This window comes from Herpailurus yagouaroundi, unplaced genomic scaffold, assembly GCF_014898765.1.
Source record: "Herpailurus yagouaroundi ecotype Mexico unplaced genomic scaffold, PumYag 180, whole genome shotgun sequence".
Taxonomy (NCBI): domain Eukaryota; kingdom Metazoa; phylum Chordata; class Mammalia; order Carnivora; family Felidae; genus Herpailurus; species Herpailurus yagouaroundi.
The window spans coordinates 14,694,839-14,722,258 of record NW_024412411.1 but is presented as its reverse complement, the minus strand read 5'-3'; the positions used below and the strand labels follow the sequence as shown (position 1 = coordinate 14,722,258).

Genomic DNA, 27,420 nt, shown 5'->3' with positions numbered 1-27,420 from the left:
GCATTTATTGGCTCTGTGGTCTTAGGCAAGTCTCCTGAACTTTTTGATCCTCAATTTCCAAACCTGTGAACTTGGAAAAAAACTCCTTCCTCACAGGGAAATGCATGCAAAAAACTCAGCACTGTGTCTGGCATTTAGTACTTGGTTGATGCTATGAGAGGTGCTGGTGAAGAGATCTGATGTTCAGAGGCAAAAAGAAGTTATTTCCTGAATAGGGAACACAGAGTTTTTTGGGGGGCCTTGGCATCTGAGCTGGGTATTGAGGAGTATGTAGAATTTGGATGTGTAGAGACTGGGGGAAGGAAGAGGCAGTGGAGAGGAACATTCCAGATGATAAGTGTTTATTTCCCTTTGGGTCCCAGAGCCCAACCTCAAGTCAGGCACTGTTGATGTTTGGTAAATGCTTGGTAATGATGGTGTCTCTGTTCCAATGAGGACTCACTGACCAGAGAATTCCCCTGGCATACATATTTAGTCCTGTCCCCAGTTGAGGTCAGATCTACTTAGAGGTGGTCAGCATTTTGCTGTAGTGGTCTCTGGATTTACCTGCACATTTAAATGTACAATCATGCTCTCAGGAGATTCTGCTTGAGGGACGCTAACAATATGAGAATCTATTGACTTGACTTGCAGATGTAATTCTGACCCTGGATACTCAGACTCATTAGTGATTGCCTTGGCACTCTGGAAAGGCCTGAGGTTCAAGTTTGAGCTTCAGTGATAAGAGCTACTATAAGAGTTGTAGGTCATGGAGGTGAGGGATAACCTTTCTGTCTTTATTGTTTCCTCTTTCAGCTGAGCAGAGTAAGGACAGAGCAAATGAGGCAAAGGAAAGCTGGGTGAATAACGTCAACAAAGATGCTATCCTTCCCCCAGAGCTAACTGGTGCTCTAGAAGAGCCAGAGGATGTAGCACCAGCAAGCCCAAGGTAAGGTAGAGCTCACAGGGAGAGCCGCTGGATGTGGGATTCATGGCTTGGTGTGCTATGAGTGTAAACACCAGACTCTTCTCACAGGCACTGTGATGGGAGTATGTATGAGAGAATTTAGGGCCCTGATGTGGACAAAGCCTGAGCAGTACTCTTCCAACTTGGAGAATTTCTAACAAACCTGAATGTTAAATAAAATTAAAATGTTAAGTGGGTGATTTCTTCTAGCACCAACAATAGCTTATTTTTATTTGTGTTAATGATTTCACTTTAGAGTAGAATGAAGAGGTACTTCAAAATAAATATAGTCGTTTCAGAGAAGAGGTGAATTATGATCAAATTGTACAACCTGGTTCAATGGAAGAAGCTCAAGTTTCTGGGAAACCAGACATGAATTCAAATCCTAAATATGCCACTTATCAGCCATTTGATGATGGACAAGTCATTTAACCTCTCTGAGTCTCTTTTCTTAACTCTAGATAGGAAAGATAATATATATATACCAGGAAAGACTATAGTGAGAGTTAGTGATAACGTAGGTAGAATACCTGGTATATAGGAGGTGCTCAGTAAATGCCTCTTTAGGATGCAGATTGTCCTCAATATTTCAGTCTTGATTTTTTTTTTTTTTTTTTTGGTGTTTTCCATACCTGTTACCATCTGGCCAGTCAAAAATGTACATTTGTGCATCCTTCTTAAGAAGTACCTGACTGTGGAGCTACATTGCCAGAAACCTTTTGATGATTTGCTTTTAGGTATTTAAGATCTTCCCATTGGTGTTCATCCCTTGGAGGTATAGTTATTACCCTTTGGTGGGAAGGCAGTTGCATTGTATCTGTACCTCCTCAGTGAAGACAATTCAATTCAGAGTCTACAACAGGGCTGAAGTCAACAAATTTGCTGGTAGGATAATCACTGAGTCAGTTTCCAAGTCTGAGGCACCTAGGGAACAGGGATATTTCTAATGTAGTTGACACATGAGGGAGAAGGTCTATAATGTAGGCATCAATAGGCATTTCAGAGCCAAATATGAGTAAAGTTACATGACGTGAATAATGGAATACTGATTCTATTAAGGTACCCAGTATCCATCTCCTGGTTGGAGAGGACTCACTTCCATGGGTTGTAGGCTGGACTGTTTCCCCTCTGGGATGATTTGTAATGTTCTGTATGTAGAAACCATGTTGGCTAGAAGTTAAACAATAAGTGGTCACTAATTGATTTTGTGACCTTGTGTTAGAAGTGACTTAACTTCTTGGGCCTTTGGTTTCTCAACTATAAAAATGGAATGATAATGATTTTCCAGCAGGATTACTGAGAATTTAATTAGCTAGTAAATGTAGAATTCTTAAAATGGTCAATAGCACATAGTGGGCATTTAGTGAATGGAAGTGTGGACTCTCACATACATTGAGTGAGAATCGACCCCTACCACTTCCCCTTGGTGACTTCCCGTTTTCCAGCAATCCCCCTAATGAGATAAAGGATTTCCTTCCATAGGGAGAGATGAGAACTTAAGTATTAGAAACTCCAGGAGTGAGAATACAGTTATTTAGAATCATCATTAAGGAGCTGAGAGCAGCTCCTAAGAGCCAATCTGATGGGTGATGGGGACACCAGAACACTGACTAACTAGGGGAGGAGGGTTCAAGTACCACAGAAGGGGAACGGAGATTTGGGGGTGTCAGAAGACCAGCTTAGCTGACTGCACAGTTTTATCTGGGTCAGATTTCCTGTCCTTCTCCCAAGAACGCATTTCATCTCAAAGGGCCTGGGGGACAGAGGCGCCACTGCCCTCATTACCTGGCTTTTCTTCATGACCCCCATGCAGGCTGGTGGGTGTTTCTCCCCTGTTCCTCAATTTGAGGCTATTAATATAGCTTCCCCAAGTCATATCTTCATTATTTTCTGCATTCCTTGTGTGGCCTCAGACGAGTCTTTCTGGTTTCATCTGTAAATCAGAGCAGAGCTGCCTCACGAGGATATTATGAGATTAAATGAAATGAGATGTGGGAACCACTTAGCATTTCACAGGAAGAAAGAAAATTGGCAATTTCCAGTGGCTTTATAATTATGTTATTATAACATAGATGAGGTATGGTTCAGAAGGCAAGAATAAAAATGTCAGAATAAAAATGTATGCTGCTTTGCTCATGACGTGACATGGGTGGTAATCATCCAGAACTGTGGAAGGAGCTGTTGTTTACTTCTTCCTTCCCATGTCAGAAGCTAGTACTTTACTCAGTATCGGGTTCCTGCGGTGTTTCTCACCTATACTTTAACCTTTGCGAACTGGGTGTGTTAAGTGTATTTTGGGGCCTGTACTTTTAGAGGAATTGAACTTCAATAGCATGACTCAGTACCTGTCAATATTTTCTTAGCCAGGAGTCAGGTGTCCGGGAGTGTTGTGAGGCAACAGTGACTAGATATTGCAGTTTCTGAAGCAGTTTTTCTAATAGGTTCTGTGGCAAGATTCCTTGTTTGTATGGGCACAGTTCTGTGGGGTCCTGACTGGGAAGAATTGAAACACTGTGGGTGCCTGGCATGAACTCACGCGCCATCTGGTACCTGCATTCTTCCGGAACTCATCTTTGTTTGCACCTGTCACACAAGGAAGTAGAGAGAGGTTTGATGAACGAAGGAATAGAGAGTGAGGTTTTCTTTAAAGTGGCAAAGGGAAAACTCCAAATGCTCACAATTCCAATGCTGGTTGCTGAATTTTAACTGTGCAGTATTGGCACAAACTGTGGTCAAAGACCAGTGTTTTGGTTTTTTAAAAAATAATCTGTATTTCTTAGTCATCACAGATTGGAATCTTATATAAAAATATAACAAAAATGAAATACAGAAAACAGCAAAGTCATACAAAGTATAAAGCCCCGATACAGTTCTGGGATGTCTTAGCAAATTGCTATAAATGAGTCTAAATGTATACACACAATTTCTGTACTCCCCTCATTGTGAACCAGTGACACGCAGTTCTCAGATTGGCACTGGTTCATGAACCACACCTTGATAGCACATCATGTCCTCCCTATCCCCAAATAATCCACAAGACATGGCTGAACCAAGGTGGGGAGTATACAAATAAAGATGTGAGAAGCTCTTCCCATGGGGGTCAGGACCCTGCCCATAAATGAGGTATAACATGTCTTGACTATAGAGGTAGACCTGTTTTGGGGTGAGAAGACCTTCCTTTGTTACTTCGGATGACATGTTCTGTGAAACAAGGTTGGGTGCTCCGGGCAACACTGATAGTCTTAGATGTCCCCATTTTGGTGCTGCTTTGGTCTGAAGGAGGCTGCAAGTGGACTGGCCTTGTAGTTTCTCTCTCTAATCTCTTCCTTTAAGACTGCCTGTCTGAAGATTGGTCTCTGTGATAGCTTATATTAACACTGTGGCCTCTCCCAGGACCAGCCCAATACACTAAAGAAAACGCTAGTTTCTCAAGTGCATTCCAAGCTTCTCATTTCTTTTCCCCTTCTGGTTCCTCTTCTCACATCCTTCCCCATCCCACATCCCTCAGTTGCCCGATGGCCTCTCCTTTCTCCTTTGAAGGAATCTAGCATGCATTCCACTCTAAGGAATATTGACTTTTTAATAACCCTGCACGGATGGAAATTTTCAGCTTCTTGCCTTTTCTGAATGGTCACTTTATTGAAATAAGAGCCTGAGCGTGTTTGTGGCATCCCAACACACAGCCCAAGTAGCTCTTATCATGTGGTGTGCAGTGCAGATGAGGGCATTTCAATGAAAGGATTCAGAGGTCTGTCACGTGTCTGTCTCCCACCCTGTATAGACTTTCTGCTGGGAAGACTTCCAGTTCCTAATGGTTTCTAAAGATTAAAGAATTACCTTCAGAATGCAGACTGATGGGGATCAGAGCCTTCAACCAAGGGAAGCAAAGTGTTAGGTGCAGAGAGGACTGTGTTAGTGGCAGTGGGCATCTCAGTGCCCTGGCATCATATCAAAGAGGTGGTAGTATACTCTGACTATATACAAACAAGCCCTGGTAATAGATGTCCTCCGTCAGAGGTCAGTTACTGCTTTTGCTGGAGCAAAATCAGCAGGGGGTACTATGGGCCAGCCTAAACCACAGGCAGAAGAGTTCAGAAAGGCCAGAAGAAAGACAGTGAAATGTGTACAAAAATAGGAAAGAGAAACAGGTATGATGGTTAGGATGGAACAGTTAATCCATATATTGGCTCGGTTTACTTTCAGGATATTTATTAGAAATAAAATGTTTAAATATCACTATATGTAGCTGATTGGAAACACTGATTCAATGTCTTGCTAGCACCCAGTAGAATAAATCATTTTATAGGGTTTCTAATTTATTCTTCATTCAGTCATTTATTTAGTCAGTCAGTAATTATTCCATATTTATTGTATGCAAGATAGTAGCTAGGAATTCAGAGATGAACAACATATGGTCCCTGTCCTTAGGGAACTTATTGTTTGCAAAAGGGGCTGTCATGTATAACCATAAATTGTGATGTCACATGATAAGTGTAATTAAAAGCTATGGGAGCACAGAGGAGTAGCCCCGTGTCCAGGGTGAATGTGAGGGATTGTCAGGGAAGCTTCTAGAGAGAGTTATATGTAAGTCAGTTCTTGAAAGATGAGAAGGATTATGTTAGGTAGACATGGGGAGAATGACAATATAGGCACAGAGAATGACATGAGGGCCTGGCGTGTTGGAGACCTGAAAATGGTCTAGTAGATGTGCTCTGTGAGTGATGGGCAGTTATGCTGCAGGAAGACACCAGAGCAAGATTGTGAAGAGCCTTGCATGTTGGCCAAAAGGCTGGACTTTTCCTTTAAGTCACAAGGAGCCATCAAATGACATTTTGATCAAGTTTGCTTTTTAGAGTGATCATTCTGATAACTGTGGAAGATGGGGTTAGGCAATTCCATTAGAACACTGTAACAGAAGTTTAGGTGAGAGATGGTAAGAACCTAATCAAGGGAGTGGAGAAAAGAGGAAACGTATGACAGTTTTAGAGATGAAATTAGAAGAAATTTCAGGTGTTTGTATGACACAGGGATATCTAATAATCTATAAAAGATACGTGGGTTACTTGATGAGATATTCTCAACTGTGAGTTGTATGTCAGAACTGCCCAAGGAACTTTTAAAAATCCAGATTTTTCCCAGGGCTGAGCGTCACTGCATTTCTTTCTCAGCGTTGAGGACATGGATATTATTCACCACCATGTACCAAGCACCTAACATGTAGTGATAAGTATCTGGGGAATGTATGAATGCCAGCACTTTTCTCTTATTTTCTGCACACTTACCACTACCTGACATTTGGTTACATATTTATTTTTGGGTGTATGTATTGTCCTTCCCCGCCCTCCAAATGCATGAGGAAAAGGCCTTTTGGTTTATTGCTATATTTTGTTTGGTTCACTGCCCTATTCCTAACACATACAACAGTGCCCAAAGAGTGTCTTGTGGAATGAAGGAAGGAAGGAATGAATGAATGGAGAATAGACGGAGAGTGAGAGACTGACCACTTGAATGAAAACAGTTGATAAGGTAATGAATTATGAGGTAAAGAATAATGGTGAATGAGGGGTTAACGAATGAACAAATGAGTGAATGAATGAATGATTGAATGAAGTAGTTTGGAACTCAGGAATAGAGTAGAAAAGAGGAGAAAGGGAAAAGTTAAGCTACAAATGAAGAACATGATCGATAGCCTACAGACTTCATTGCTTTGCATTACTGAGCATCTCTCAGCTCAGCATTATCACCATGAGCTCTGGTGATTGTAAAAGATGGACAAGAATGTGAGGGGTATTCTCACATTTGGACAACTATAAGAGGGGGCATTCAAAGTAGAGTACCAGAAGGCATGGAGGTAGGAGGGAGCTTGGCTGCTGCAGAGGTTTGTAATGTCTGTTAATCAAAAAAAATCCCTAGAGAATATCTCCAAAATGAGTTCAGGGAGAACAAGGTGAAGCTTTCCCTGTGGTATTTCTTTCCGTGGCTTCTGCACTTCCCTAGGAAGTGGTGAGAAAACAATGAGTTTTCTTACAAGAGAAGCTGTACGTCCTCACCTCACTTTGGTTTTGGTAGAGTTAAAGCACTGATTACTTTTGAGTCATCATAATGAACAAAAATGTTAATCTTTAAGCTTCACTTCCTATGCTTCAGTGTTACTTTTGCCACCGATCTCTGTCTTATCCTCTGTTGAATGGGGACCAAGAAATTAAAACCATGTCTTTAATTCTGAAATAATGTTATTGTTTCTACTAATGTTCTTTTCCCTGGAAGGCTTTTGTTTGTGTCTCAATATCTTAGTCTCTCCCTCTCTTTCTCCCTCTTTCTCTCCCTGTTTCAATCTCCCAGAAGAATTAGCCACTTACCTCAACCCCTACCCCAATAATAAGCTCAATGTGAAGCACCTAGCTTTCTCCCAAAAGCAAGGTAGAGATGCCATTCTAAGGACAATGCATTTGATCTTTTGTCCTTGGATATATTGCATATGCAGTAATGTGACCATTTCATTTCTTCGAGGCCTGCCCCCCAGAATCACTTATACTGAGCACTTTAAAACAATCTTTCTTAATCGTATAGGATCTTGGATTTGCCCAAATCACCTGTGGTAGAAATAGTTTCACTGTGACATCAGAGTGTCTTACACTTGGCTGAGAATATTCGTGTTAGAATATTCTGTAGCATGAAGTATGGTGGCATCAGACAAGTAATGTTTTACTTAAAAAAAAAATGCTGACTTGAAAGGTTTGGTGTAGCATATTTTCTAATTTACTTCCCTCACTTTATCCCTGAGCCATTTCTTCATTTGTTTACCCATGTGTTTGAGCTTCAGTGAGTGTAACATGTGCTGGCACAGTGTTGGGCACTTGGGACGTGACCCAGCATTAGCTTCCAAGAAACTTGCCACCCAAAGGGGGAGAGAGGTGAACAACAGCAACAACATGTGAAAAAAATCACTCGCCGAATTTGCTTCTGATTCGACACTGTTAATATTTAAGCTGCAAAGAACTAGTGTAAGATGTCTGCTGTTATTTCTAACTTTTTTAGAGGGAAAGGCCAGTTAAGGTTCAGAAACTCTTAAAAGTCACTTTATGTGCTTGGGAGCACTTTATGCCTAGACACAGAAACAGGTTGAGTGTCCAGCTGGCCACGTGGTATGATTTAAAGCTGCACCTCTTTCCCCAGCATCCCTGCAACAGTATGATACCTTATTATTCTTTGTAGTTAAGTCTTCCAAGACTTGTATTAAAATGCAGATACTTTTAACCCTAATGTCAATATCATAATCTAATACTTTAATAATTCTTTTAACAAAGTAAACACATTTTGTCTAAGTGTTCCTTCTGGCATTGCAGGTAGTTTTTGAAGGGTGCCTGAGGGAAGAACTACAAGCACAGGGTGTGGAATTTGGCTTGCTACAGTTTAAAAATCTAGTCCTGTGGAATGTATTGAGTATCTTTTATATGCAGGACACAGTCTACTGCCTTGGGGAGGGATTCCAAGAAACAAAGACACAGTATCTGGCTATAAAGAGTCTATATTCTTTTAGGAAAAATAACGCATCCGTGTGTGTGAATATCTGATCATGTGATAACAAATAGTGCCAGGCAGAGAGCAAATTTCGAATCCAAAGTACCACTGAAATGTGATATAAGGATTTGAGACAAGGAGACCCACTTCCAGCTGGGCTGATACAGGAGCAGTATCACAAGGTGGTGAGATTTGGACTGGGCTTGGAGATGACAGCAAGGATTTGGGCAGAGAGCGGAGCAAACACATGAGGGCAGGGCGGGGGGGATAGACCAAGTGGAGACAACAGTCAAGTGAGTTTGGGGGATAATGAGTAGATGGAACTCTTTGGCATGAAGGGGCAATAGAAGGAAAGAGTGGGAAAGTATATTGGGTACATGGTGGAGCATCTCCAGTTCCTTCCTGACAAGTTCAAACAGACTTCATTCCAACAGGCTTTGGGGAGTCAGGGAAGGAGAATGAGCAAAAGAGTGACATGATCAAAATTGTGTCTGAGATCATCCCAGCTTAGTGGCGGAATGCTGAATGGATTCATGGAACTTTAGAATCAGGAGGTCAGATGTGAGGCTAATAAAGTTGACAGAAATAAAGGATGTGACTGTAAAGATAGAAAGGAAGTGACAGATGTGACAGTCACTGGGAAAGAAGGATCACCTGGACTTCAGTCTTCTTGCTATAAACCACCACTTTATTAACGTGAGAAATCAGAGGCAGTGTAGCTTCGCCATTATTCGTGTGATTGTCTGTTGGGTCAGGGTCAGACACACCTGGCTCAAATCCCCAGGTCTTCACTTATTAATTTTGTGACATCAAGGTTATTTAACCTCCCAAGCCTTAGTTTTTCTCATGAGTTAAATGAGGAGAAGCATACATACCTCAAAGGGTTGTTGCAAAAATCAGCTGAGGATAAGATGATTGCTAAATAAAAGGCAGGTATTCAAAACATTGCTGTATTCCTTGAGAGAAGTAAAGCCAGAGCTTAATCTGAGAAGTAGCTGTATTTTTACAGACTTTGAGGCACAAGACTGTTGTTTTCATTTTTTCTAAGCAGACTAACCCAGTCCCTAACCACGTGTCCCACCCCCTTGTCATTTTCCCTCTCCCAACACACACAGTGGCCCAGTGATACTGTATCTCTGTACTTTAGTGTCTGACCACGTGCTCTGAATGTGTTATTTCTTCCTCTTTTGTTTTCTGAACTAATAGAAACAAAGGCATTTATTTAAAAAAATTTTTTTCAACGTTTTTATTTATTTATGGGACAGACAGAGACAGAGCATGAACGGGGGAGGGGCAGAGAGAGAGGGAGACACAGAATCGGAAACAGGCTCCAGGCTCCGAGCCATCAGCCCAGAGCCTGATGCGGGGCTCGAACTCACGGACCGTGAGATCGTGACCTGGCTGAAGTCGAACGCTTAACCAACTGCGCCACCCAGGCGCCCCAAAGGCATTTATTTTAAACTTAAATAATGTGCCTTGTTGTTGTTTGGCAAATAACATGGGTTTTTTTTAAGAAAAAAAGTCATGGATACCTATCTGCTGCCTGGCACTGGCTCAGTGATCTTCATTTTTCAGTTTTTCACAAGTTGTGTATCAGGTGTTGTACAAGGCATTGCAGGGGGTTTATAAAGATGGTCAAAGAGGTACTTCATAGTGGACCTGACATACATTGGTTGATAGAGTTTAGAAAGAGAGAGACTAGTTTCATGTCTGGTTTTATGATGTGAAATATGGGCACTCGGAACTGGGGCCTATGAAGCACAGGAACTGGGTTTCCGGGGAGCAGAGAGGGAAGAGAGTTGAGACTGCTTATCCTTCAGTCTTGGTGAGTGGGAGAGGAGGGAAGAAGATGGCAGGACAAAATGGGTGATGCATGGAGCCAGTAGCATTTGGTTGAGGTCCTCTGATTATACGACTGCTTTATTGATAAGGAGATGATACAAAACATTCTAAGAAACTGAGCCTAGCCTCTGCTGTAAGGTTCCTTGTGTCATTCATGGGCTTCTTAAAATGACAGTCAAGAGATAGTGCTTTCTAGTCCTGAGCTATTGGCTATTTTTATTGTATGGACACCGTGAGTTCTCTCAGTGACCAGGTACTTGTTTTCACATTGGCTGATAGATACCTCGATTGAAATTTGTGCCCACTGTTGTAAGAATAGCCTCCTGCAATGTGTTTTTCTATGAGCCTTAATTCTAGCTCCATTATAATTTCCCATTCTTGTTCCTTGCCCTTCCCTTCCCCATCCTTTTCCCCTCTTTGTCACATCCATGTAATCAAGACGTATCTTATATACATCTGCCTCAACTGCCGCAATTCCTTTCTGGAACAATGAAGAGAGTAACAAAAGGAAGAATGGCTTCCTCAAAAGTTCATCCTTTTCCTGGGACTAAGTCTGTGCAAAAAATAACAATTGAAGTGCAGAGGAAAGAAAGGAAATGAAGCTGTGGGAACAAGTAGCCCATGTTTTGAGTAACCATATTCTTGGGCAGGGCTCTGTGGCTTTGGGGAAAATTGCTCTCTTTCCCCAACATCCAGTTCCTTTGCTACACGGTGAAAAGCCGGTGCCTTCCTAGGTATTTTCCAAGTTCTTGAGTCTGTGATGTCACTGAGAGGACAGGTGGAGTCCACCTGGGCACAGTGGTTTCAGCCAGTAGTGACTTCACCTTTTATGCCTGAGGCAAGGCCACTGGAGCAGGAAGTCTGTCTGAACAGATGGTTTTCTTCCCGTCTGTCCGGGGCCACTCTGACTCTCTTTTTCCTTTCTTCCTTAATAGCCATGGGAGTGGTTGTTCAGGAGGGAACCCTGCTAAACTCCCTTTTCTCCATTTACTCTCACTGTGCTCTCACCCTGGGGCTGTCCTGTCCCTTGGGTAAAGAATCTTCTTCACTCCTTTTGAGCCAGCCCCAGGCTTCTACCTGCCACCATCTTTTGGCTGCTGTGCTTGCCCTTACCCTTTTCGTATTTGAATAAGAACTCACTCACTCTCTCTGCCCCTCCCTGGTTCATGCTCTGTGTCTCTCTGTCCCAAAAATAAATAAACGTTGAAAAAAAAAAAAAAAAAAAAGGGGGGCCCCTGGGTGGCGCAGTCGGTTAAGCGTCCGACTTCAGCCAGGTCACGATCTCGCGGTCCGGGAGTTCGAGCCCCGCGTCAGGCTCTGGGCTGATGGCTCAAAGCCTGGAGCCTGTTTCCGATTCTGTGTCTCCCTCTCTCTCTGCCCCTCCCCCGTTCATGCTCTGTCTCTCTGTGTCCCAAAAATAAATAAACGTTGAAAAAAAAAAAATGAATAAGAACTCACTGCCCAGCCTGAGTTAGGAGAGTTAGGTTGAGAGCCCTCACCAAGTTGCCTGAATGTACCGGCCTCCCTGCACAGCTCTCTTAGATCGGCTGTCAAGTCACTGGTCTCACCGGAGTTTTTCCTTCAATTACTTCCTGCCTGAGTTAGAGTGACCACTGCCATTCTGTGAAACCAAGCCCTGAAACTCTTTGGGGCTTTATTTTCAGCAATGACATCCCCTCGCCTTGAGATAAGTTGCTCCCTGTCATCTGCACCTGACCTTAGCTTCTGACTTTGAGATGGGTTCATCTCTACAAATTTACATTGTGAACCTCCTGTGTGCCTGGTACCATGATAAAAATCTCAAGGCTTCTGATGGTTTTGCTTGTCTCATGCCTGTCTTTCGTGTCTGCTCTGCCTCTGCCTTCACTTTGCTGCTTAATGATCTCTAGGCCCCAACTCTCTCTCCCTTCCCGGCAGTTTGGTTTTACAAACTTCCTCTCCTGTCCTGCCTTAATAGCTTTCAGCTTCAGAGGCATGATTTATGCTTCCTCAAAGGGTGAGGGTTTATTCTCTGAATTATTATTTCTTTTGCAGTTCTAGCGTGGTAAATCCAGCTTCCACCGTGATTGATATGTCCCAGGAAAACACAAGGAAGTCAGCTGTGTCTCCGGCTAAGGTAGATTGAGCTCAGACTCCAAAAGTCTCATTTTTGGCAGGAATGCCATTTTTCTCATTGTATCAAAGTACCATGATATGACGAGGATTTTGTAGTCCTTTTTTGTGCCAAATATAGATAATTTTTACTATTTTATGTAAGAAGTCACTCTTGTTGTGAAAAAGTTGGTGAATACCATGTTTCTACATTGCTGAAGACCCCAATTTCTTTCCCTAGAGAATAAAAAAAATCCCCTGTTGGGGATTGCTGCTTTTAAGCATACGGAAAGTAGCTTGTTAGTTCCATATCAGTCCATGTTCCTATTCATAGCTTCCTGAATCTCTGTTAGAGTTCTGCTTATGGGAGGGTATTGCCAATTTATGAAGGTCAAGACAATAAGCATATTCAGTCTTATATTAATAAAAAAATTCTATTTACTGTTCCCCTTTCTGTCATTGGAATTGATGATCATAATAGTGATTATGAAGCACTCCAAATACCTTGATAAGTGTCTTTTAAATCTTTATAGGAAAGGTCAGTTACAATTGTATTTAGTTCAGCTTTAATCTAGCACGGTGAGAGTCTTTTATGTAGAAAGAGCATTGGGGGAATCTGCCCTGATCAGTCTCAGCTTTACCCCAACCTAGACTAGGCCCAAGTTTTCTCACCTTTGTAAAATGTGAGGTTTAGATTTGAATGCCTGGTTCTGGTCTAACTTTGTAGGACTCTGGGATTGAGTATATTTTATACAGTTTAATTCTGGTCTGGCATATTTGGTAATTCTCTGTCACCCACATTAACCAGGACAGTAATTTTTCAAACATGCCAGACAGAGTTTACTGGATGAAACTATCAAGTTTTGGAACTGATAAGCCTTTGTTAACACTGAGTTGCTGCTATGACGTTTAAAATGAGTTTAATAAACAATATTTTTCCCCAGCAAAGGAAGAACCCATTTAATAGCTCCAAGTTGCCAGAAGATCACTTATCTCAACAAACCAAAAGTGAGCCGTCAAAAAATGGAAAGGCTGGTTTCTTTCAGACTTCAAAAGAAGGTAAATATTATTTTTATGGACTAGATATTTGTATCTTTGTTATCTGTGGACCAAGGGAAATTCTCAGAGTTCCTTTAACTAAAAGAACTTTCAAGAGAACGTGAAAAGTCCTGATGATTTTCTTATTCTACTGTGCCCATTGGTTTCCTGCCTGAGGGAAGGAAGCAGAAATTTTAGAAACTGGAAGTTCACGCATTCCAGTCTTGGAGCTCACACTTGTTGTTTGACCTCCAGGCCTTAGGTACCCCCTCAGTGAACTGGGGAATTTTTTGACCAGAGGCGTTCATTCATTCATTTAACAGCACATATTGGCTGTGTACCATGTGAGGACATTCTTTGTGTAATGAAAAGAGTTTTTGCCTTAAGGAAAAAAGGCCACTTGACAATGTTATGATCCTCTAATCTGTAATTATCAGCCTAGTCCCTCAGGAGGCATTTGATCAGGTTTGTGACTTAATTGATTTAAGTCTGCCTTTTACAGAATTTTACCATTCTTCCATACCATTAAGAAGAAATACTAGACAATTCAGTCTCTTCAAAAGCAACTATAAGAAGAGCCCTCAGGCATTAAAAATTGGACAAGGGGTAGAAAATTAACATTAAATAGTGGAGTTGGAGTATCAATTATCCTGTTTTAATATTAGTGTACTTCCCCCCTCCATTGGATACACATTATATTACGTAAAATATTTTACAGAAAAAAAGGCACTGGAACATGCTACCCATTTTTTTTTTTTAACTTTTTGGAAAAAACTAATTTTTGTTTTAGAGATTTTCTTTTTTAAAAAAAATCGAGATTTTCTTTTTAAAACACTGAGTTCCTTTTTCTAGTTTCCATACGTGAATTTAAAAAAAAATTTTTTTTTAACGTTGATTTATTTTTGAGAGTGAAAGACAGGGTGCGAGCAGGGGATGGGTAGAGACAGAGAGGGAGACACAGAATCCGAAGCAGGCTCCAGGCTTTGTCAGCACAGAGCCCAGTGTGGGGCCTGAACTCACAAAGCACGAGATCCTGACCTGAGCCGAAGTCGGACACTCAACTAACTGAACCACCCAGGCGCCCCAACATATGTGAATTTTTTAAGTGACTTCTGTGTTTTTCCTTAGCCTCCTTAAGGAATTTTAAAAATTTTTTTCTAAAAACTTTTTTACTGAGTATAAAAATACCTCAAAGTATGGATGTAAAGCACAGTAATCTTAAATGTACAGTTCAGTGAAGTTCATGAATGAATTTTATAATGCTTTCTAATTAGGTCTGCACTTACACGAATACTTTGTTATCTTTAATATTTTATTTTACTCTGTTTGCTAAATGTACATTAAATTCGTGATAGGTGTTTTAAATTAGGGTTATTCTCCATTTGGTATATCACCTAACATGTTTTAATTTTCAGGTGAATTGTCAGAGTCAAAAGAAGAATTGTCGATCCCAGATATTTCAAGCCAAAATTTAGAGAAACCAAAGCAGACATTTCCAGGCCCTGAGAATGGATCTCAGATCAAAGCTCCAATCCCCAAAGCCAGGAAAATGCTCCACAAATCACATGAGTTAAAGCAAGCTGATAACCAGCCTTTTCCTAGACAAAGGACAGACTCCCTGGGTGCAAGGGGGGCTCCGAGAGGGATCCTGAAGCGCAACTCCAGTTCTAGCAGCACAGACTCTGAAACGGTTCGTTTTCTTCAGAACTTTGAACCCAAAAGCAAAATTGTGTCACCTGGCCTAACCATCCATGAGAGAATTTCTGAGAAGGAGCATTCCTTGGAAGATGACGACTCTTCAAACTCCCTGGAGCCATTAAAACATGTGAGATTCTCTGCAGTGAAGGATGAACTCCCACAGAGCCCTGGGCTAAGCCATGGCCGGGACATAGGAGAATTTAGTGTTTTAGAATCTGACAGATTGAAGAATGGAGCAGAAGATAAAGTGGACGTAGATGAGTTTTGGAATGACCCTAAACCTCCCCAGTACAGAAAGCCTTTGCCTTTACATCAATCAGCCTCAAGCCCAAGTGCATCAAAAAATGAAACATGTCAGCCAATGACTTCTGGTTCTTTTCCAATTAATGGGCACCGTTCTCCCTCACAAGTTTTAACTACAAGACCAGAGTCCATTGAGAATTCACCTACCATCAATGAACACAAAGCCAAACCATCAGAATTGTCAAGGCTTAAATCAGAATTGTCCAAAAGCCCTGCTGGTAAGAGTTGTTACTACCAGGCTATAAAAGCCAACCCAATGGGTTTGGAATGACCAAGCCCAGCCCTGTAGAAGCCCCATTTTGCCTCTTAGACATTTCAGCTACAATTCAGGCAGGTGCCACTGGGGAATGATTATACTACCTTCTAATGGGTTTGGAGGTAGTATAATCACCAGTAAATAAAGGGATAACTCAAACTAAAACCAGGCATACCTGGGTGACTCAGTTAAGCATTGGACTTCAGCTCAGGTCATGATCTCATGGTGAGTTCGAGCCCCACATTGGGCTCTCTGCTGTCAGCATGGGTCCCTCTTCGGATCCTCTGTCTCTCTCTGTCTCTGTCCCTCTCTCCTCATGCTTGCTTGCTCTCTCTCTCTCAAAAATAAACAAACATGAAAAAAAAACACACACACACTTTCTGGCCCATTATGCTTTTCACTAAAAATTGTTAGCTACCAATAATTTAACTAAACAAATTATAATGTTTTGAGTTAAATCAAGGTGTGTATATAGAGTAAGAATTAAATATATGCTAATATCTTTGTACAGGATATATTATTCAGTTATTTTATCAATTACCTTTAATCAAACTTTGATATTTTTTTTTGAAAGAGAGAGAACAGGGAAGGAGCAGAAAGAGAGAAAAATCTTAACCAGGTTCCATACTCAATGCAGAGCCTGATGTGGGGCTCAATGCCAAGACCCTGGGATCATGACGTGAGTTGAAATCCTGAGTCAGACGCTTAACTGACTGAACCACCCAGGAGCCCCTGACTTTATTTTTAACCTCAGAAGAACCTTCACTTTGTTAGCTCTGAAGGATGGGAACTTAGAGTTCTAGTACTTACTATGAAAAGCCTCAGACCTTGGCTTGCCTGGGGCCACCAGCCATGTGTTCTTAGATGTTAAAAGCGCAGAAGGAACTTTGTCCTTAAGCTGCTGGGAGCAGAGAGGTGAAGGGAATACTGCTTTTTCCTGCTATCTAGATAACTAGCCCTCTCTTGAAAATCTTACACCTCTCAGGAGATGAGACACTGTTTTCCCAGACCCATGTGATTACTTCATAATTCTTATGTTTTATAAAACAGGAACAATGGAAAAAATCATGTTGTATACTCTTTCCCATCTTCAGTAGTTCTTCATCCAGCCCTATGATGATGTCTTTGTAGTCCAGAAAATTTACAATAGCAGCAGCCACGTGTCTGATGCACTCTCTCTCCTCCTTCCTTATTAGTCAGTACTAAGTTAACTCTGAGTCACTTTTGCTCAGCCCTACAGTTTTATACTTGTTCAGATCAATCCTCTTCTTAAAGAGCAGAGCACTTTCAATCACCCCCCTGCACCCCAGACATTTTAGTTATTTGAACACAAAGGAATATTTTTTTAATTAAAAATTAGCAGGTGATTCTTCAATAAAAACACCTCATGTTAAAGAAAATTACTAAAGTTTCATAGACACTGGCAAATAATTCTATGGTGTTTACTTAAATATTTATTCAAAAGATGAAAAAATTCTTTAATAATATTTTCATTTACTATAATCCACAGAAAAAAATTGGTAAACCTTTCCTGTTTTTCAAACTGCACCTGCTTTCCCACAAACTACAATTATGTATTAACTATTTGTGTTTTCTGATTTTTAAATCCCAGCTGACCAGGAAATTTGAGAGGAAGGCATCATCAGTTACACCTGTTTTGATTGATGGGCCTCCTGGCCTTATAGCTTATATACAAAGTTCTACTTACTTATTAATGCCTTGCTTACCAAAAAAATATATACAAGTAAATAATGAAGCGTAAAAAGAAAATAGGCTCCCAAAAATGATAAATGCAAAGTACGTGAATTGTAAGTGTTTAACTTTAGCTCTGAGCTTCAGGACAGTCAATATCACATTCATTACTACCTGGAAAATACAAAAGAACTCCTCAGAGGAAATTAAACATTACCTGGCATCAAATATTTAAAATAACTGTTCTTATTTTAAAACTAATATACTTTTGGGGCTCCTGGGTGGCTGTGTCAGTTAAGCATATGACTTCGGCTCAGGTCATAATCTCACAGTTCGTGGGGTTAAGCCCTATGTCAGGCTCTGCACTGACATCTCAGAGTCTGGAGCCTATATAGGATTCTGTGTCTCCCTTTCTCTCTGCCCCTCTGCCTCTCATGCTCTGTCTCTCTCATTCTCTCTCTCAAAAATATATAAATATTAAAAAAAAATTTTAATAAAAAATAAAAGTAATATAGTTTTGTTGTAAAACATTTGAAAAGAAGTGCACACAGAATGAAACAAATATTATCTGTGATGTCATCAGCCAGCATTAGCCACAGTATTGCTAACATTTAATTGTAGAGCCTTTCAAAAATTTTCAAGCATGACTATAATTTTAAATTATGTTTATACTGCCAGATTTCTTTTTTTCCTTATAGCATATTATAAGCATTTCTCCATCATTAAATAGTCTTCTGTTAAACAAACTAACACAGAATTCTTAAAGATTTCTCAAAAGAACTTCACAATTATTGACATATATTCAATAGTACAATGGGTAGTTACCGAAACCAATATCAACCATGTGCCAATTATTGTGTAACACTTTGTTGTTTTCACGCTTAGCCAGAGTTGATGATTAAAATCAAAGATAAAATTTTATTAATTGAGATGTCCTCTAGTGCATTTGAAATGTAGCTGATTTCATAAAAATTCTGCTGATGTAATTTTTAGGAACATGTATTGCATAGCTTAGCATTTGTAAGGAAGAGGGAGAAATGCTGAAACACTGGAGTCTTTTTTTTTTTTAATGTTTATTTATTTTGAGAGAGAGAGCAAGCCAGCATGTGCATGCATGAGCAGGGGAGGGACAGAAAGAATGGGAGAGAGAGAATCCCAAGCAGGCTTTATGCTATCAGAGCAGAGCCAGAGGCAGGGCTCTGCACCGGGCTCAATCCCACAAACCATGAGATCATGAGCTGACCTGAGATGGAGTCAGATGCTTAACCAGCTGAGCTACCCAGGTGCTCCTGAAACATCCAAGTCTTAACTAAAGGGGAGAAATGCCTGAGCTCCCTTATCTAAGTGTACCGTGTGCCCAATAATTAAGGCTCAGACAGGATTCTCTCTGCTTTCTTGATAGCTTAGCATAAACTTAAATATCCTTCTCTAGCTTCCTAGCCATTGGTCAGCCAACATCAGGGAACAAGTTGAGATCACATTCTCCATCAGTCTTCAGTTTAGTTTATTTGGCTCATAGAAACTACTAAACTCACAAACTATATCAGGGAAATGGAAGATAACAGAGGAGCCTCTTGAGATCATGGTCCTCAAACTCCAGTATGTAGAACAATCAGTGGGATAACTGTTAGTAAAGATTCCTGGGCCCCTCTTCAGAGATTCTGCTTTAATGTAGCAGGAGTAAGGCCCAGGAATGCAAATATCTTCATTGTAACATTCTTATACTCTGGCGGAAGCTCCAGAAAGTTGTTTTCCCAATTCCTGAATCTTCTGGTCTATGTTCCTCAAATGTGGGTATAAGCCCCCTCTAATGTTTATGAGTATGCCAGTGGATTGGTGGAGTCACAAAATCAACATGTTGTATCTTCTTAGAGTGTCAGTTTTATACATAGATTTGAGAGTAGAAGAAAATATTTAAAATGTAACATAGGGGGACCTGGGTGGCTCAGTTGGTTAAACGTCCAACTTCAACTCAGGTCATGATCTCATGGTTAGTGGGTTCAAGCCCTGCATTGGGCTCTGGGCTGACAGCTTGGAGCCTGGAGCCTGCCTCGAGTTCTGTGTCTCCTTCTCTCTCTGCCCTTCTTCTTCTTGTGCTTTGTTGTGCTCTCTCTCTCTCTCTCAAAAATAAATGTTGAAAAAAATTTTAATGTAACATAGATCAGAATACTAAATTCACATGAATTTTTACTTTATTTTAATTTAGCTCTACCCCTGACATGGGGCTTGAACTCATAACCCCACAAGATCAAGAGTCACATGCTCCACCGACCAAGCCAGCCAGGTGCCCCCATATGAATTTTCAGTATAAATCAGAGACTTCAGAGGAATTTCTCAATTGGGTCTATATCCCATATTTCAGAGGTCTACATTTACCTTCCTTTACTGTCATAGAGCAACTCTAATAGAATATCTTAATTAAGATTGTTTATATTATAGCCCCTGAAAAGTGTGAATATAAACAGCTAGTGGTATGGAAAGTGTAAATACAAAGTGCCTCTTCAAAAGATAATGTGAGTGATTGAATAATAATTCTTTAAGCATTCTCTTTTCTTATTTAGAAAAGCATTTCTGTGTTGCAGATGGACTGTCTTGTGTTGAGCCTGAGCCATCTCAGGTGCCAGGTCACAGTTCTAGAGACCATCAGCAAGGTAAGCCCCCTCTTCTCAAGTCCCTAAAAGCAATGACGTCCTCACACTCTGATCCATTTGCCACTGAGATAAGGAAGACAACTGATGATTCCATATCTAAAGTCCTAGACTGGTTTAATCGAAGTTGTCATTCAGAAGACAATAAGTCATCTCTCCAACATCCCCAAGGAATAGAGCCCAAAGAAGAAATAGACTCAGAATCACGGGTTGCTACTACCTTGGTGACAGATGACACCAGTGTAAAAGAAAGTGGTTCAAAGGCTCTATTATCTGCCAAAGTTAAACTGACACCTGTGGAATCTGATTTGACATTCCAGGAAAAGGGAAATATGCTACCTTCTGGAAATTGCCAAAATAATAATGTGAATATCAAACCCAAACCTATTAATTTGTTCCAACAAGGCAAGGAAGGTCCAGGCATATTGCAATCATGTGAAATCTATGACCCAAATCAAGGGAGTAAAACTATGGACTATAGCCAAGGATCGAAAAACATAGGAGAAGGAAATCGGGTACTTCCCCCAACCAGTAACTATTCCTACAGTGCTGTCACAGGACCTGATGCAGAAGACCAAGTTCCATGCAACATTAAAGCTATTGGCACCTTAGGTGAAGAAGAGCCTAAGCTTCATGGTTTTGAAAAAAGTAGAGGAAACTCAGAAGTGAATTTTGACTCTTCAACACTTGTCAAAGAACCAAGTTTGAAAGACAACATGAAGACAGAGAAAAAGAGCAAAGAAGAAGATACATACATCCTGAAAGCTTCCTTAGAGCCAGAGTATATTGAGTCACCACATGGAATTGCCAAAGACAAATCTTGGAAGAAGCCTGAAGTCCAATTACAGGATGCTGTTGAGGCTCCCAAGAACCAAGTACAAAGAGAGAAATACAAAAGAGTAAGTGACAGAATATCTTTTTGGGAAGGTGAGAAAGCTGCTGCTAAATTAACTCATAAAGAACCCACATCATCATGCAGTCAAGGGCGACCTTCTGCTAAAGCATATCAGCCTGTGAAGTCCATGGACAATTTATCTACAGGCCAGACTGAATATAATCAAGTCATTAGCAAACAAGTGGTCCTAGATGACAATGGCCACATAGCCCATCTCTCCAGCTTTTATTCCTCGAATAAATCTAAAGAGACCAGGCCTCAGAAACCAGGTCCATCCAAAAATTATCCTTCAGTTGACCAATCAGGTGAAATGTCTCCTTTTCAGAATAGGATAAATGAGCCTATAAAAATGTTGCCAGAGGCTGAGAGCTGGCATTATAAAAGGGATCTTACTTTACCATCATGGCAACATCCTTCAAATGTTGCGAATAGAATATATACCCCTTTGGAGAAAGACAGATCCCTAATTGGTGAATCAAATCCCAACTTTAAAGTTATGTCCCTAAAAGAAAGAATGGATGAACCCAATATGGAACAGGTCTATAATCACTCTCAATTTGAGAATTTGAGAAAGTTTTGGGACTTAGGAGCCAATACAAATAGTCAAGACAATGTTGAGAAGAATACTACCATAGTAAGCCAAAAACCTTTGGTGCCTTTTAATAGCCAGAAACACAAAGAACTCAGTGACATTAAATCATCAGGAAAAAATATCCATGAAATAGGGACACTTCCAGGTAAAAAAAAATTACCAGCAAGAGAGGAAATTGAGAAATTAAATTCAAAGTGCACACTCCAGGTGTTACCAGACGAAACCACATTTCCATTGAGACCATCCAGAAAGTCTGCTCATCAGTTGCCAGGAAATGAGTCATCAAAGGAAAATGCGAAAAAGAATACGGAATGGTTTGTTACACCAGTGTTCAAGGAAGAAAAGGATTACTCAGACCAAGAGATACAAGAATCAATAGTAAAAACAAGTGTTTTGTCTAAAGACTACAAAGACACTTTTAATGACAACTTACAGAAGTTACTTTCAGAAGCTTCATCACCAGCCATGCAAACTTCTGTTGGAAAAGTTCATGAAAAACAAGTGCCTGAACGAGAGATTTCTGGAAATAAAACATGGCCTCATGACACAGATTTTGTTGATACTGAGGGAGAAGACAGAGGACATGAGGAGATCATTAATGAGCATGTAGACAAAACAGTAGCTCCTCCAAAGGTCAAACCGAACACTTTGACTGCTAGTCTAGACAAACTCCTGAAGGAAGCAACTGGGACTTCACCTTCTCCCTTACCAACCATGTTAGAACCTGTTACCACTGGGATCAACTCTGAGCCTGAAGAGAGTAGAGTTTATGAAAAAGGGATAGAATGGAGTCACAACATATCAGACTATCAAAAAGAGATAATAGCTCCTTTTCCAAAAGGGGAAGAAACTTTGGGAAATGCAGCTCTCCTTCAGAAAGCTGAAAGTGGTGAGTGCCAGCTAAACATGGAGGATTTGTGTCAGATGGCTGCAGAAAGTTCTCACTCATTGGGTCGACCTTCTCATCTATACAGAAAGGATTCTTTTGGGGATGTGGCCAACTCTCCCCAAAAGATGCCTTATTCCAGGGATGCTCATCTTGCTCCCCAGGATAAGGCATTACCTTCACAAAGGGAAATTTCAGAGACTGTGGAAAAAGTCATTCTTCCACCTAACCCTGCCTTGAAGTATGTAAATGCTACATTACAAAAGCTACTTAGAGAAGCTTGGTTGAGCTATCCAGTTGGGAGGGGAGTAGTGCCTGGAGAAGTAAAAGCAGAATTTCCTGAAGGAGTTGAGGCAGCAGGTAGCCCCCAGAATTCTACACCATGGGCTATAACGGACATTTTAATTCCAGACAGAAAGGATTTTTATCCCTTCACCGTAGTTCCTGATAAAACTCATAAAATTGGATCTTACTTAGCTGCCCGAGTATCTCCATCAGAACAAACCCTTTGTTCATCTGATTGCACTGTTACTCAGTATGGCAAAAAGTTATCCCAGGAAGTGGCAGAAATTGTGAAGGAAACAGTTATTCAACCTAAATCAGAGTTCCTAGAATTCAGTGCTGGCTTAGAAAAACTACTGAAGGAAGCAGTTGAAAGCCCCTCCTCAAAAAATGAAAGTGATACAGGGACTCTTTCTCCATCAAAGCTAACAGGTAGTACTGAGGTGCCCAGGCAAGCTGCTTCTGAATTCCATCCTGAGGAAATCAAAGAAACAGTAAAAAAGTCTGAGGTGCCATCAATAACTGAGAGTGCTTTTGATATGGGTTTTGAGAAACTTTTTAGAGAAGCATCGGAAACTCCTTCTTACCTGCTCCAGTTGTCAGTGAAGGAAGAAACTCCCGAGAAGGAGTGTCCACAGTCAGAGCAGGACAGTTTCTTGAAGACAGTGCCCCATTTTTACTGGACAGCCTCAGAGGCCTCTGAAAGGAAGCTTAAGAATAATGTTCTCAAATCTCAAGTCAACCAGTGTGATGAAGTGTTGGGCAGACACCAAGCTATGACTGATTTATCAGTAGATCTTTGTGGTCCTGACAGTGGGGTTGAGATCTTTGGAACCCCACAGCTCTTTGCAGAACATAAAATAGGGGTCACTGAAACTATAATAGCCCCAGAGGACAGGGACAGTGAAAGTCAGGTTGCAGGGGTTCAAGAAGGGACTTTTCAGGAACCTGGCTTTGAAAAGGCTCCTAAAGCAATGAGTGTGTCCACAAATAGGCAACCCATTTCTATCCTGACAGACAAAGCAAACCCTACAAAAACAAGTAAAGTTGAATTGATTCCGGCATCACCATGTAAGAGAGAAGAGAAAAAGGAAGAGAAAGAAGGTTTCTCTGACTCTGATTTTTCAGATGGAAACATTGGTTCCAATGCAGAAAGCTGGAGAAATACCTCTAGTGAGCATTCTGATTTTTTTAACCTGTTGGTTAATGAATTGATTTGTGGAATGCTGATGTAAAAGATGATACAGTTTTTACAATTGAGATTAATTTGACATTCCAAGTGGTGCTAAATTCTTCATATCACTTTAGCTCTACCTAGCCTTTCTTAATGAAAAGCTACATTTCCTCTTATATTCTTCTTTTTTTTCAAGTTTATTTATTTATTTTGAGAAGGGGGGTGCAAAGAGAGAGAGAAGGAGAGGGAGAGAATCCCAAGCTGGCTCAGCATTGTCAGTGCAGAGCCCAGTGTAGGGCTCGAACTCACAAATCATGAGATCATGACCTGAGCCAAAGTTAGATGCTTAACCAACTGAGCCACCCAGCCTCTTTTTATTCTTTAATCAAATCAGTTACATAGAGACAGTTTTACCCACAGGCAGTGTTTCAGAATCTGACTTTATTCTCATTAATCACAATAAAATTTTTAGGTTTTAGAAGTATTTTTTAAAGAACTTTTTGGGTTTAGAAAGTACTTCTAAAACATCCTAGCTAGTTTTCCTCCTGGACATAATTAGAATTTCATTCTTAATGGGCAATCCACACAGAAGTCTCTAGTAAGATTTGTGGCAAGACAGTGCCACAAATGGACAGACATTTCCCTTTTAGGATGAATGTTTTACCACAGTAGGGGCTAAATACCAGGAACAAAGTGCAAGGTTGGAACTTTCTTTCCATCAGATACATAGTACTGTGGTGTTTTGTTGCCACTCTTTTCCTCTTGTGTTCAGTTATCTGCAGAATCTTTCCCTTCTCTAGAGTATGACTTTGGTCAGATGAATTCACCTGGTTCCACCTGAAGGCATCGCCTGGCCTGATGCATTTCTTTGACTCCAACTTTGGCCAAATGGATGAAGATCTTAATTGATTACCACATTCATCTGAGCGGACTTGGGGGTAGTGGTTTCAGCCAGGCTGTAAGACACGGGGCTTGTCTCTGTTTGCTATTGTGATCAACATGGGCATTTTAGAAAAGAAACCCAGAGACAAATAGGAATGAGAAGTTACCCAATTATAGTGATTAAATGATAAAGGATGCTCTTTGGGAGGGACATTTTAACCAAAGTTGCACAACAGCTAGTGTCAGTCACCCTCCTAGTAGTTTTAAAAATTTGTCATTTTTGAGTCCCCTCAGCATCGATGAGAATGAGTAAGTCTTACTGGGTGGATGACTTGTGAGGTTTGGTTTCCTTTGCAAGTAACTGTAGTCTTCTCTTCTTGAAAACTGACCAAAGTATCCCCTTTAATCCTAATTAATCAACTTGGAGCCCCTTTAACAAAGGTTGTTGGTAAGCAAAGGAAAGTGATATACCAGTCTCTGAAACCAGACATTTGCAAGAGTATAAGTCAGTATGTTAAACATGCTGAAGTAGACTTTTACTAAAGTACCCCATTAGAGACGAGGGTGAAGTGACCCTAAGAGGGTAAATTTGTACTTACTTTGGAGACTATTGCCTAGTGTATATAGGTTTGTTTATAGTATATCAGGATAACCAATTAGACAGTAAAAAGCCTATCTAAAAATGAAATAATATTAAATAACCACCCAGAGCTTAGAGAAGATATTTAAAATTCATAAGCCAATAAGAGGTATAAATTAGTACAGTTGTAATTTTATATCCCCTAACCTAAATTTTTATTTGAAAACAAACAGATGGGGGTAGGGTGGGAGAGGGAGGAACCTGGCTACAGTAGCACCACAATTTGGGTGAGCAACTTAACATGTTTGATATGTGGCTGAGCTCTTAACCAATACCTCAGTATGCTCCTTACCAAAAAAAAAAAAAAAAAAAAGTTTCCATGATTAAATACATTTGGAAATGCTGGGAAATTATGCACGTTATTAGCATATTAAAGTCTATAAGACGATCTGTAGTAAGAAACCTTTAAATCTGAACACAAAGCATCTCATATCTAATTCATCTTAGAGTCCATTTGCTCTAGAATGCCTGTTAACACTGGGGAGAAATGGGATGCATTTCAGGAAAGTACTGTGTGGAGAAGTGCTTCCCAAATTCATTGGCCCATTAATGAAATCATGCAGTGATTTAGCAAACATTTTTTGTTTTTAAGTAGGCTCTACATCCAACGTGGGAATTGAACTCACGACCCTGATATCAAGAGTCACATGCTCTCCAACTGAGCCAGCCAGGCGTGCCTGGCAAACATTTTTGAAGTGCTTATTGTCAGCCACTGTTCTAGGCACTAAGAATACAACAGTGATAAATGACAATATTCAGACCAGGGCTAATCCATGATGGAGTTTTCACTGTCAAAATGAAAAAGTTAAGAGCCATCTAGAGATATTTTTTTTATAACATTAGATGTATTTAATTTAAAGGACTATTCTTATTTTGAGATTATGCCCTTTTTCTTTTTTTCTTTTGGTCCTAACATGCCTTTTTAAAAAATGAATACAGGTATTAGTACATGATACAGCCACCTCCCCTTGACTTAATTACATAAAAAGTTGACTATTTCATGTCATTTCCCAACATTTTGTTGGAAACTTTACTACCTCATGAAACCCAAAAAGCCTACATTCTTCATCTGGGGAATTCGCCCATCTGTGTACCTGATTATACACAGATGTTAAACATCTGAATCCTGCCTTCTATGGTTTTCAGCTAATTGTTTTAATGCTCCTAAAACCACTTTGTGGTTGTCTTCAAAAGCTGGAAGTGAAGTGGAAAGATTCAAAGTCTGGCACAGAACAAATCATGTGCCTAAAATAGAGGTGTAGACGACTAAGAGATCACTCTTCTATTTATGTGGTAATCTTGTTTCTTTATGATTTATGCTTGCAAATATTTCTTGACCAAGAGAGTGGAGAAATTTTTCTTTTCTTTTCTCTTTTTTTTTTTTTGAGAAGTGCTTCATAGAGTAAATACAAGTATAGAGGCTTATAACATAATGCCTGCTTTCAACCTATGATATCAATTTCCACTGGTTTTTAAGAGTTTGGGTGTTTTTTGTATTGTGCAGTGTTCATCGATTTTGTCTTGTAACAGGTTCAGAAGAAGAACCCAGTCCTGTCTTGAAAACTTTGGAAAAGAGTGCTACTAGGAAAATGCCTTCCAAAAGTCTAGAAGACATTTCATCAGATTCACCAAGTGAGAAAATTTGCCCCACTGTTCATGCCCCAGTCTGAGCTTAAAAATGCTTATGTGCTCTTCTGTGGCCTCACCGCATGCTTGTTGTGCACTGAAGCCCCTAAAGGGGGCGTTAACGGATGAGAATAACCTTTCCAAAGTGAGCAGAGTGGCTGGAACTTTTAAAATAGTGCATGAGGTTTGGCTACTAGACACTAGGTTTCCTTGAATTGAAGAATCCAAGTTTGAGTGTTTATTCAAGTACAATGAGTTTTAAAAGATTGGGGTAGCTAGTGGTTCTAATAGTAATAGCTAAGATTTACTAAGCACTGTGTACCAAGACTTGGCTAAGCATTTCACATGCATTATCTCATTTAACTGGCATAAGCAACCCTATGAGGATGAATTGTTATTCCCATTTTA

At 40.4% G+C, this 27,420-nt stretch overlaps 1 protein-coding gene across 9 annotated transcripts in view; it reads left to right on the top strand.

The window, feature by feature from the left end:
* Positions 1-27,420, top strand: part of SYTL2 (synaptotagmin like 2) — a 144,007-nt gene that overhangs the window by 101,203 nt on the left and 15,384 nt on the right. For 6 of the 9 annotated variants that reach the window (XM_040489520.1, XM_040489522.1, XM_040489521.1 and 3 more), the window contains 6 exons: positions 796-928; positions 12,344-12,425; positions 13,345-13,459; positions 14,854-15,657; positions 19,970-23,863; positions 26,917-27,018. In XM_040489520.1, the coding sequence (XP_040345454.1) occupies positions 796-928; positions 12,344-12,425; positions 13,345-13,459; positions 14,854-15,657; positions 19,970-23,863; positions 26,917-27,018 (5,130 nt within the window). The remainder of the gene's footprint in view (positions 1-795; positions 929-12,343; positions 12,426-13,344; positions 13,460-14,853; positions 15,658-19,969; positions 23,864-26,916; positions 27,019-27,420) is intronic. The other 3 variants (XM_040489527.1, XM_040489526.1, XM_040489528.1) reach the window with 2 other exon arrangements.